Genomic DNA, 11,749 nt, shown 5'->3' on the forward strand with positions numbered 1-11,749 from the left:
CCCCCAGGCAATGGCTCTGCCCACAAAGGGACCTGCCCCCCACTTTGGGGGCCTCCGAATTAGCCAATCTAATGGCAATTTTGGTCTGCATCATTTATAAAAAACAGCAGTTTCAAAAAAAAAAACATAACCATGTGGTGGCACTTACACTAGATGATAAAGGATCCAATTTCTGTATCACAATGTCTTTCTTATTTGGTGGTATCCTGAACCAGTCGCTCTGTAATGTTTCCCCATGGCACATCCATGTTTCTGTCTATAGTACTACTCGCCCTTGAATGTCAAATATTTAGAATGAAGATACAGACCTCTCTTATGAACTACCTACACTGCTTCAGTGACTGGAACACAAGTAAAGAGAGATGTAACATAATGAAAGACCATTGTTTCATCCACCTCCATAATAACCTATATGATGCATATACAACTTACATTTATAACATAACTACTTTTCTCTTGGAAAGAGGAACATTATGTAGGCTGGTACGGAAATACAAGCTTACGATAATATTTAAACTATGAGGAAATACAATCTTTCTGAAACACATTTTTTTAGTATTGAAGCCTAACCACCTTGTGTTCTTTTGCGTCAATAGTGACACAAAAAGAATGGAAGAACTTTTTACCAGAAACCAACAGATGAAAGAACAACACAGATTACTCACCGAAAACATTAAGGTTCTGGAAAACAGGTATCAATGTTACATTGCATTTTTCTTTTCTTGTATAAAACACTAGAAATAAAGTGGTTTGCTCACTAACAAAAAGTGATCTAATGTTTATGGTAATTTCTTTTTATTGGAAAGAGATCGCATATAACATAAAATTAGCATCAAAATTCAACAGGTACTTGTTAATTACCTGTAAGTTATATAAAATTGTTCTCTCTAGTTTTTGTGTAAATTGATTAATATAGACTGATTAATACAGAAAGGCAACATGCTGGATTTAGACTCATGACCATTTTGCTATGAAGCTGCAGTCCTAACCAGCACTCCACAGGGGTGCCTTCTGCTGGCTTACTTCCATAATCCAAAGACATGCTTGAGGTTAGGTTAACTGGCAATTCAAAAACCAACTAACCCAACTAATGACTAATTACAGCTGTTTTTAGTTTTGTCAAAGAAAAAAAACCTCATTTCAATTGTTGCATAATGTGAGCTGCTGTCACATCAGTCTAGTTATTAGGTGTGCTACTAAGTGATTTCTTCCTGCCTGCGCAGGCTTAGGGCTGGGCTGTGTGACAGATGTACAGTCACTCAAGAGGTAGCCAAGAGAAGACAACAGGAATTTGAAGCCTCCCAGATTCAGAGTCTCCAGCACATCTCTCTACTTGGTATTCTGCCTTCTTACTCAATAATCCATCTATCCATCTTGCATCTCTACGAAACTCCTTTACAGTGAATTTCCTGTCTGTTCTTTAACCTTTGACACCATTAATGTTTCCCCAGTTTATTTTCTACTAAAAATGCCGTTTAAGGACAATTCTATTGATGTGTACTCTGATCATGTCGTTTGCTTGTGTTGCAGCTGGAGAGATGAACAACCTGAAAAAAGAGAACAAGAAACTTAAAGATGAAAACAGAAACTTAAAAGCAGCACTTGAGTGAGTAGATGCTATTTAACGATATAGTTGTTCTAATCTTTAATTTTAAAATAATGCTGATACATCTTATATTAGTATTTTCTGTTTATGAGAAACATTGTTTTAGGCATATTTGTATTTTTTTGATGCATGACAAAATTTAAAACCGTCGTCATTCTGTGCCTGTGTGTGTGTTTGTGTAGCAAAGGTCACAGTGACAACTCTTCTAATAGTAGCACCACCACAGAGGTCAAGCCCAACTCTTCCCCTGCCCTTTCACCCGCATCTGGAATCCTGTCCCTTATTAATACAACAACCAGCAGGCCAAGCAACAAGCCAGCAGATGGCAACATTTCAGTAAAGCCTGATGTCGAACTGAAAACTGAAGGTAAAAATGAACAATAGTGGTGATTATATTCTGTCATCTTACTTAATAAATTCATGCATTTTCCGGCTTTGATCAAACAGAAACCGAAGGCAGACAGTTAAGAGGAATCAACCGAAGCCAGTTTGTAAGTTTGTTTTTTCATATTTTTATCATACATTTGTTTTGAATAATAATCAATTTCAGTATTCAATTAATTGCTAGTTGCACTATTCTATTAAGCAAAACGATTCAGATCACAACTTGTAGCACCAAGTGTAAATAATCCAAATTTGCAGATAGGTATGAAAGAATAAGATATAAGATCTAAAATAATATTAAAGTGAAGAGAACAAATTGGAAACAATTACCACCAGAAAAATATGTATGCTTATTTTCCATCATCTTAAGGGACAGTGATGCCATTTGAATTACATGAGAGAAGCATGTGGCACAACCTAAAACTTGTTGTGTTTTTCTACGGAATTTAATAATATTTGAGCTTAAAAGAAGCAAAATGTATTTCTGCTAAAATCAAGACACACATGTTTAAGTTGTTTTTTGTACACTGTTAGTGACAACAACTTACCCAGTAACCAGTGATGGAACATTAGCTCTAAGATGTCTTAAAAAGCTTTCAAGTGTTATTATTGTATCTATGATTCTATGCATACATGATAGATAAATAAGAGTTCTAGAACTGCCAAACATCCCTCATCTTACCATTGACCAACCATGAATGGGTTATAATCAGAATCAGAATCAGAATACTTTATTGATCCCTAGGGGAAATTCTTTTTCGTTACAGTGCTCCATTATAAACAGCCATTAACAAAGACAGACAATACACTAACTAAGAATAGTACAATATATACAGGCATATATATACATAAAGGTCACTTATTAATAAATAGCTGAAAAAGGAAGAACATGTGCAAAAAGGGTGTAGCTGTTGCCATAAACAGTGTGTTAAGTGGATATGTTGTACAGGGAGATGGCCACAGGCAGGAATGATTTCCTGTGTCGTTCAGTGGTGCTTTTCAGTCCCCCACTGAACGTATAAAACCCTACAAGAAGATGTATTGTTCACCTTAATTATTTTTTCATTAAGATGAATGCTTAAATTTATCATTATTTATATTTATATTGGTAATTAGTTTTTTTTCCTCTGCACCAGTTAACATCAACATTTTTCTCAAGCCTATTTATATTACAAATTAAAACCACTACAATACTAAAGAGCACTTGGCAGTAGTTGGGAGGAAGAACCCCCTTTTAATGAAAAGAGACATTCAGCAGACACTTGGTCAGCCATCTGCTCTGACTGAGTGAGGGGAAAGATCAGCTATGTTTCTTTTTATCCGTCAGTATTAGTCTGTTTTCAGTGGATTTTCCAAATCATTTGAGCTACAGATGTTGATAGAGCCACATGTCAAAAAATGTGTTGCTTTCATATCACCATCATTATACTGTATGAAGGAACTTGTAAGACTGTGTTGTACCTAACCCCTCTATGTGGAGTTTTTCTTAAGCTTAGCTAACATTTTAGTTACAAGTTCCAAAGGACATTTTGGCAATAGGCTGGTTATTATGATAATATAAGGTTGTACTTGGTGATGCAGCTCAGTAATGAAAAAGCAAATACAGAAAAGTCCATTAGTCCATTTTCACACTAACAATGACACTTTAAATAAGAAGCTGCCTATACACATGTACACTGCTTCTTTACAACACTCCGTCATTGAGTCTCATATCATAGATTTATGATTGTTCCCTTTCTTTCTGGAAGTTCCCATTGCCTTTTACCTGCAACTTGTACAAGCTTAGCACATGAAATACTATGAATCAGACTGATTACATTATATTTTCTGGTCTCCTCTGTAAAGCATTACCCTCAAAATCGAGCCAAAATGTTGCTTTAGGTAGTGCACACAGTAAGCTAAAGACTGAAAATAGTGAAATCCTAGCTCTCCTCAACCTTAAATATTAACATATTTTGTCTTATTCTATTTATTCTGTGATGGGTACAAAGACAGCTACCTAGGTAGCTTAGTTTATTTTCTTTCTTTTTTTTTCTTTATGCTAAGCTAACTAGCTACAGATTTTGCATTTACAAATTAGATAAACCAAAAATGTTTGAGGATAATTAAAATTGTTCTCTGAACTGACAAAACATTGGTTAATGTAATATGGTGACTTCTTTTGCTGCATGCCCTTCTCTGCTCAAACAGGATGCTCTTCCATTGTCAGCCCTCACATTGCCGTCATGGAAGAAAGAACACTTTGTGACTCGTGCTGGAGAGAAGAGGTAAGACATAGGAAATCACGAAATGGGCTAATCTGCCACTGTATGAGGATATGTACTGTGAGTAACAGCAGATTCATCAAATTAGTGATTATGTGCTCCAAAGTCAATACTTTTTTCTACATATAGAGTCTGAATATTACACTTTCCCACATTTCGGCACCAGTATTGATCCATAAAGGTTAAGGAGAACACAAAACTTACAGTTTGCATGCTTTACTTGCCAAAAATGAACAACTACATCACCTTTCAGACATTCCCTCATTCACTCCACTACAATTTTGTTCTTGTATTGAGTCATTATGCCAACATCTGTATGGGGTAATTTAAGCTCAATTTATTTTCCTTTCTTATTTTAATAACAAGAGTCTTGCTGCTGTTTTATAAGGTTTATTCTACTTTGCAATAGAACCTCCCCCCTCCCAACCTCTCACCACTGCCTTATCTGACACTTTCAACCAATCCAACAAATAATCTTTCCACTTCTGCTTAAGATTTGGGACTTTAGTTGTCCAAGATTTGGGCCTCTTTAGTTTTCCTGGCCTGAGCAAACATCTTCCCTCAGATAACACATTTGGGCTTGGGACAGTATACTTGTGCTCCCAGTCGGGGCTATTGATGTGTCACACAAACCTAATTCTTACCATCTGAGAACTGTGAAAATGAAGTTGGCTTTCATTTTACAGGAGCTCCTTAACACATTAGTTATTTTATTCATGATGTGCACCTGTTGCAACATTTTACGGCCTCATAGCCTCATACACCAAACCATTTAGGAACCACTGTCCTCATCCAACCATCCATCCATCCATTCATCCATTTTTACAGTAATTACAGCTATAACAAGGCAAGAGGCAGCTTCTGCTCTAATCATTACTGAAGAAAAATAAGTACTGCATCACATTACCAATTAAACCTTAACTGCCAAAAGATTTTCCTACAGACTTGACTTTCTTTCTCATACCTTAGAATTCAAAATGTTGAAGGACTCGACCAGTGTTCCTCCATGCCTACTAATTCTCTGCTTAGGAGATCTTCTGTCCCAGCTGCTGGGGATGTGCGACCCGGCAGACATGTTGTCCATGCTCCTGTCGCCCGACATCCTCAAGCAATCAACAGCAACTCTGCTTCTCTTCGCTGGTCTCTATCTGAATCATCTGATTGGATTACTGCCGGCACCAATGCAGTAGTGCAAACTTCACCCAATCCACACACACAACATTTTCACAGCTTGAACCCAATGAGACAACAGGCCAGCCCCAGAAGGCAGGTTTTTAGTCCTCCGTTTCCTAAGCAGAGCAGCGTTCAGCCCCCTGCCAGAGAGCCAACTGTGGTTTTCCGATTGACAAATCTGCCAGAATATGTGGAGATTCAAACAAAGCCCACAGAGAAAACAGAGAAAAAGGAAAACCTGATACCCAAGGTTGAGAGGGTGTCTGAAGAAGGGTTAAAAGAGTTAAATGATGGGCCTTTGGACTTATCTGATCGGGGGAAGTCCATATCCAGTCAAGTGCCAAAAAGTGATTCATCCTCAGCCTTACAAGATGGAACAAGAGTTCAAAAGAGCCCTGAATTGGAAGTAAACACAAATTCTTCTGCAGACATAGCAGAATCATCATCTTCATCTATTGTCATTCCTTCATCATCATGTGCAACGACAGAAGAGCAAGCACCTGACAAGGATCCTAACCACAAGGTAATTTAAGGTCTTCTACTTCTTACAACAAAATTAGAAGAGGCTGAAGTAAAGTGGGGGCAAATTAAATTCATGGTGTGGGGATGTTCTACCTGCAGGTAGTCAGAGAGCAGGATCAGAAAGAGGAGGTGAATGGAAAGACAGATGAAAGCAAGGGGAAGAAGGTGCCTATCCTCACTCTATCATTACGGCCAGGTAAAGTAGGATGTCTCTGTGATTTTTCCTGAAATTCAGTCAAATATTGCTTTTAAACCAAGGTTACTAAAAATTGACAATGCACAAGTGAATAGTTTTTATTATGTTTTTGTAGCAGTAGTGGTGTTGGAGACTCTGAACCCAGCTCTACAAAAGCAAGATTCCTTATCATCAAATGGCAAGGTAATTCGCCCAAACAAAACAGAGAACGTGAAGGTTTTGTTAGCACATTAACTCATTTTGTATTACAATTTTTATTGAAAAAGTACAACAACAACCAAAAACAGCTGACTTTAGTTCATATACACTTCTTTCTTTTGTGAACAATTGTGCATCCTTTTCTTTTTAACAGACATCTTCGGCGACAGATGAGCCAGAAACCAGCTCTGATGAGCAGGAGAAGGAAGCCAGCCGGTCAGGACACGAAAGCAATCAGGGTTCCAAAAGGAAAAGGGCATCTGTGGAGACAGATGCAGACAGAGATTCCAACACAGACAGCAGTAATCACCTGTTTATTTTCAGATATTTTTTCCTTTCTTCAGTTTTGTTATCTCTGTCTTGAGTGGGGGCTTTAAACAGATTTCTTTTTTTCTTTTTTTTTACCTCATGAGGTCTACATACATTTTGACTTCTGTGCGCCTCGCCCCAATTCTAACCCTACATATCAGAGAAAAAGTACTTTTGATAATGAAAAGACATTTGATAATTAGGAAAAAATGGGAGAGTAACGTCAAAAAGAACTAAAATGATAGGTTTAAGTTTAGGTCATCATCAATGTAGTTCTTTTGGCCTTTTTTACACCATATCTTTGGCTTGGCAATTTATATTAAATAAATTGACAGAATTAATTTTTTTTTATTATTGTTGCTGTTGTTTGTCATTGTTTACATTTTGCATTTCTAAATATTTTTAGAGTTTTATGTCTGTCAGCCTGTGCATAAGTTTTGTATCTGCTGCCTTACACCATACAGACATACATACATTTTGCATGTTCTCTCAGTACCTGTGTGGGTTGTTTTCCATAGTCCAGATCTTTGAACTATGGGAGGAAGTTTTAATTGATACATCAATTAAAAGTTTAATTAGTTATTCTAAATTGGCCATGGATGGATGCATGGATGGAAAACCTTCTCAACAACTGTCACCTTTATGTCTTAATTTTATCTATTTACAAACACACACAGCAACAAATGACCAAACAACAACAAAAAGACAATGTGGATAGTAAATTGTATCACCTTCAGTATAAGGCTCCATACTAATCACTACGCCATACTTTTCTCTTTTTTTCAAAGGTTTCTTAGAAATAGCTCTCCAGAGATCTAACAGGGATGTTTCACTAGAGTACACTTTGGTCAGAGTAGGGCGAACAGATCGCCTGCTGTCTAAGGGATTGCAGAGCATTTATGTCTCTTTCTTTCTGGTATTTTAGCTCTGTAGTTCTGAAAAGTCAATACTGAATTGACAGTTCAGTTTTCTAAAATCTAAATCAAATCTGACGCAGTGTCTGTGAAAAAAGCAGGGAAGGCTGTTTCCCTAGATGCACCATTTAAGTGAGTTAAACTATACGCACTTGGATTCAAGCGCAAGTTAACCAGTTACAGAGTGTGCCAATGCGTCATCATACCTGAAAAATCAGGAATAAAGCCAAACCACAAATGTTATGCGGGTTTTGATGAGATGTGATGAAAACTGTCACAAAGAAAAAGAGACACTACTACGGCATAGAGTGGAAAACTTTATACTTTGGTCAGCTTGGTACAAAGCGATGGTCCAAGAGTTGGTCTTTATAATTGTGCAGACATACTCAGGCAAATATGGTAGTAGTGGCTGAAATAAGTGTTTACTGCACTATGCAGCCTGTTTAATCAAAAAGATCAACAGACTGTGGTAGTAAGCTACCATTTTATCACTTTCCAGAGAGTACAACTTCTGCTTTAGTCGTTACCTGGCATAGCCCCAACCCCAGCTCTTAAGCTTAACCCTTTGTTTCAAACAAAAAATGTACTTTTTTTGTAAAAAAACGTAGAAAAAGTACTTTTCTGAAAAAAATGTAGATAGTTTTTAATCCATGTGTCACGGTACTAGGTCGTGTGACCCAGTGTTTGAGTTTTATGTATTTTTGTATTCATTTTCAATCTAGTTAATTTCTAGGTTGCTGTTCAGACCTTATTTCTTAGTTATTTCTGTCATCTCCCCTTGTACCCAGTCTTCCTGGTTCCTGCGTCTATGTTTCATGTCTATGTGGTTATGTTAAGTTCATGTCATGTTTTATCTCTATGTCTATGTCTCAGTGTTTCCTGTTTTATTTTGTAAGAGTCTGGTGTTCTTTGTTCATTGTAGTTAGTGTTACTCTCCCCTGTATTGTCATTATGTTTCATTCTAGTCAGCTGTGTTCTCATGTGTCTCCACTTCCCCTGATCACCTCATGTGTGTATTTAAGTCCTCTGTTTTCTGAATGTTGTGGTCAGGTTGTCTGTTATCTCCACCATTGGCTTAGTCATTGTCATAGAACTTAATAGTTTTTGTTTCTTAGTGGTTTTTTAGTTTGTTTAGTGTTCCATGTTTAACTCCTGCTATCATCCAAGTAAAGGATCGCTTTCTATTTAAACCAGCAACTCCTCGTCCACATCTGCTTTTGGGTCCTGTTTCAAAAAACACACCGGCGCACCCCGCTGTGACGCCATGTCAGTTAGAATGATTACTTTCTTTGTCTCTCGCCCTGTTGGAGTATGGCATAAATACAACCAGTTGTTTCACATTCATGTCTCAATTGCACTTGTGTCTGACAAACAGATTTTTTCCAACATATCCAGATTGTTTTTTTGATGATTTAGGATCCGACCTCTCTTTAAGTTAAAAACCTATTACCTTCTCATGAACTACTACTTTCTGTTGAGTTCTAATTCTGTTATTTGTCATTCACCCAAAAAAAGCACTCTGAAATGCTTTCTGTTTTTGTTCCCCCCAGACAACCATCGGGAGAGGAAGCTCAAAATCACAATGAGATCAGAGGAAAAGCCCTAGATAAAGAGGATGTCACACTGACTTGGTAATTTTGCAAGAACTCTTCATTAACCATTTCAGAGTAAAAAGTACAACAAGCCAGTACAGGTATAATTTACAGAGAGGAGAAACAGAGTACAGCCATCATCAGCCAATCTGATTCTGAGTCTAGCCGGATAGTTTTTGATTTAGCTCTGGTTCTCCACATATTGCTAAGGGAAATATCTGACTCTTTAGCTGCTAAACTCTCTGTTACTTTCACAGACAGCTTTCTGCATGGTAGGAAGTACATTGTGGGTATAGATCTTCATTTCCTTAGAACAGCTCTCTGCTGTGGCTAAATATTAAACTGATAAGAATGGCAAATCAAAACTGTATTTTCAGTGCAGTTGTCAGCCGTAAAATGAATATTTTACTTGCTAAATTCTAACAAAAACTCCAGATTGCTACAGTAACAGAATCTACACCATCGGGTTATTATTATCTGCAGTAAGCAACTGTTTTCATCCAAGTAGTCATGTGATCCAGTCGTCAAAGACTATTTGGTAATGGGCTTCTACTGATTAAACTGAATTTTTCTGCCAAAATTTTTTTGTTTTGTTTTGTTTTTATCAGCTGTAAATTAAAGTTTTTGTCCACTTGGGGGCAGCAACTGCCCCTAAGGAACATAGGCATTGTGAACATCCAGCAGACACAGTAAAACGTCTGTCAAAGGGAATTCATTCCATTAGTTTCCAGAGAGTGGGGTTTAAGTAAGCATGACACAAAAGCCCTGACTGACAGTGAGGATGCAGCAGTATGCCAACTTCCATAGGACACTGGCTAATGTTAAGATTGGGTCAAGCAAGCTAAAGTGGCACCTGGTACCAAACATCCTTTCTGACAGAAGGTGTGCTTTTCAAAAGAACTACACACTGTAGCAGTCTTTTGTATTTGCAACTTTTTCACCCAAACTCCACCATTTTCTGCCGCGTTATATTTTTAACATCCCTGTGGTCATAACTAGTTCAGGTTTTTCAGGCCATGTTTCCTTCTTAGAGCAGTGGGCTGTAAAGCTCTACAACTTCCCTTTTCACCAGCTGTTATATATGAAGTTTAATGTTTAGTAGAGTATTATATAAGTGGCTGTTGGTTTTGGTTAGTAAACCACAAAGGTTTCATTTTCATCAGGGCATTAAGCCTAAAATGATGAAAAAGATTTGTGCACAAAGAATAAATACAAATAACACAAACATGTGACATTCTTTATCAGAATAAGTCTTTTCCACATGTCACCATGGAGCTAAAATCTTCATATTTGCTGTGGTCTGAGTGGAAATTTTAATGTAAGCACAGGGTATATCACAGGTATTAGCAACTGGGTGGAAAACTGTCCAGCCTGACAGTCAGGCTTAGAAAGTCAACCATTTTCTAACATTTTCTAACACCTACCAACCCATTTTCACAGTGCCAAAACACCCTCCTGTATGACCAGCTGAAGAGACTAAAATCTGCAGAATTCTCTTTTGTTCCTCATCTTCGAGGGAAACAAAACACGGTCTGCGCTGCTAATGCTTAAAGAACTTCAGTCTAAATGTCCTGGCATGCCCGTCACTGCTTGGCTAAAAAATAAAAAAAAACACATAAATCCTCTTACGTGTCTAACTTAGAAGAATATAAGAAAGAAAGTCCGAAGAGTAAAAGAAGTTCCTCTTCCTCTTTTCTCATTTTCAGACAGCACATATTTTGCAAGTATGAACTTTCCACTAACAGCTGTGACAACAACCTTTGCTTAGCTGGGTGATAGATGGGAAGTGTTAAAAGCAGAGAGACAGCTAAAGAAACTCTTGTGATAAAGCACTGTGAAGCTACTGAGTCCATTTTGTATTGATATAAAAATGGATGGACTGGCAGAGTCAACTAATCTCAAATCTACTTATTTTTCCTTCATTTCATTTTTTAGATGTCCCTGTGTATGAACCCAGATTTGCAGTCCTAATGCTGTCATATTGATTTCTCCTGTTTCTGTTATGCGTGTCTGATGCCATTATAGTCCATTAAGTATGGTATTTTATCAATGGTCAGTGGTCTTTCCCTGCCATTTGCATCTCTTGGTTAAAAAAAATGTGATTGACTATCCTACTGTAAGTGTCCTGCTATGTTCTGACTTTTAAACTGTCAAGCTAGACGATGTGCTGTTGAGAGTATTTTTTTTACAATACTACACTGTTAGAAACCTTTTAATGAATGTACTGTTACTGATGTTGAAATAAATTTCCATTCTTAAATGTTGGTCTGGTTTGATTAATTATATTTTAGCACGATAACAAATGTAGTAATCACCTGCCACACACACAGGACAGAAAGTCCTCTGCAAATAACAGGAAATAGAATATGTAATAGAAGTCAAATAGAGCATTACATCTAATGTTTGGTTTTCTTAGGGACGTTATGCAAAAGGGCTGTGCTCCATTGATCGACCTCATTGATGAACCTTAACTTACTGTCAGATAGTAGTTATGGTATCGTGTAAACCCATCTAAACAAGAAAGAAGTGCAATACAGCTGATCATTTCAAGACTGCTCAAGAAATTTTAGATTTGTTCTAGCTGCTCAGGC

The 11,749-nt window shown here is 37.3% G+C and overlaps 1 protein-coding gene across 5 annotated transcripts in view; it reads left to right on the forward strand.

Annotated features, from left to right (window-relative positions):
- Positions 1 to 11,418, forward strand: part of rbbp8l (retinoblastoma binding protein 8-like) — a 21,469-nt gene extending 10,051 nt beyond the window's left edge. Inside the window, exons 3-14 of one of the 5 annotated variants that reach the window (XM_042214882.1) lie at positions 597 to 692; positions 1,224 to 1,336; positions 1,531 to 1,606; positions 1,789 to 1,973; positions 2,054 to 2,097; positions 4,181 to 4,257; positions 5,224 to 5,950; positions 6,049 to 6,145; positions 6,261 to 6,328; positions 6,498 to 6,645; positions 9,117 to 9,197; positions 10,599 to 11,418. In XM_042214882.1, coding sequence (XP_042070816.1) covers positions 597 to 692; positions 1,224 to 1,336; positions 1,531 to 1,606; positions 1,789 to 1,973; positions 2,054 to 2,097; positions 4,181 to 4,257; positions 5,224 to 5,950; positions 6,049 to 6,145; positions 6,261 to 6,328; positions 6,498 to 6,645; positions 9,117 to 9,172 — 1,687 coding nt within the window. In that variant the 3' untranslated portion in view covers positions 9,173 to 9,197; positions 10,599 to 11,418. Of the gene's footprint in view, positions 1 to 596; positions 693 to 1,223; positions 1,337 to 1,530; positions 1,607 to 1,788; positions 1,974 to 2,053; positions 2,098 to 4,180; positions 4,258 to 5,223; positions 5,951 to 6,048; positions 6,146 to 6,260; positions 6,329 to 6,497; positions 6,646 to 9,116; positions 10,050 to 10,598 lie in introns of those variants that run through there. The other 4 variants (XM_042214883.1, XM_014329743.2, XM_014329745.2 and 1 more) reach the window with 4 other exon arrangements.
- Positions 11,419 to 11,749: the final 331 nt, after the last annotated feature.

Source organism: Haplochromis burtoni, unplaced genomic scaffold (genome assembly GCF_018398535.1).
Source record: "Haplochromis burtoni strain Fernald_Lab_line unplaced genomic scaffold, NCSU_Asbu1 Contig_621, whole genome shotgun sequence".
NCBI lineage: Eukaryota > Metazoa > Chordata > Actinopteri > Cichliformes > Cichlidae > Haplochromis > Haplochromis burtoni.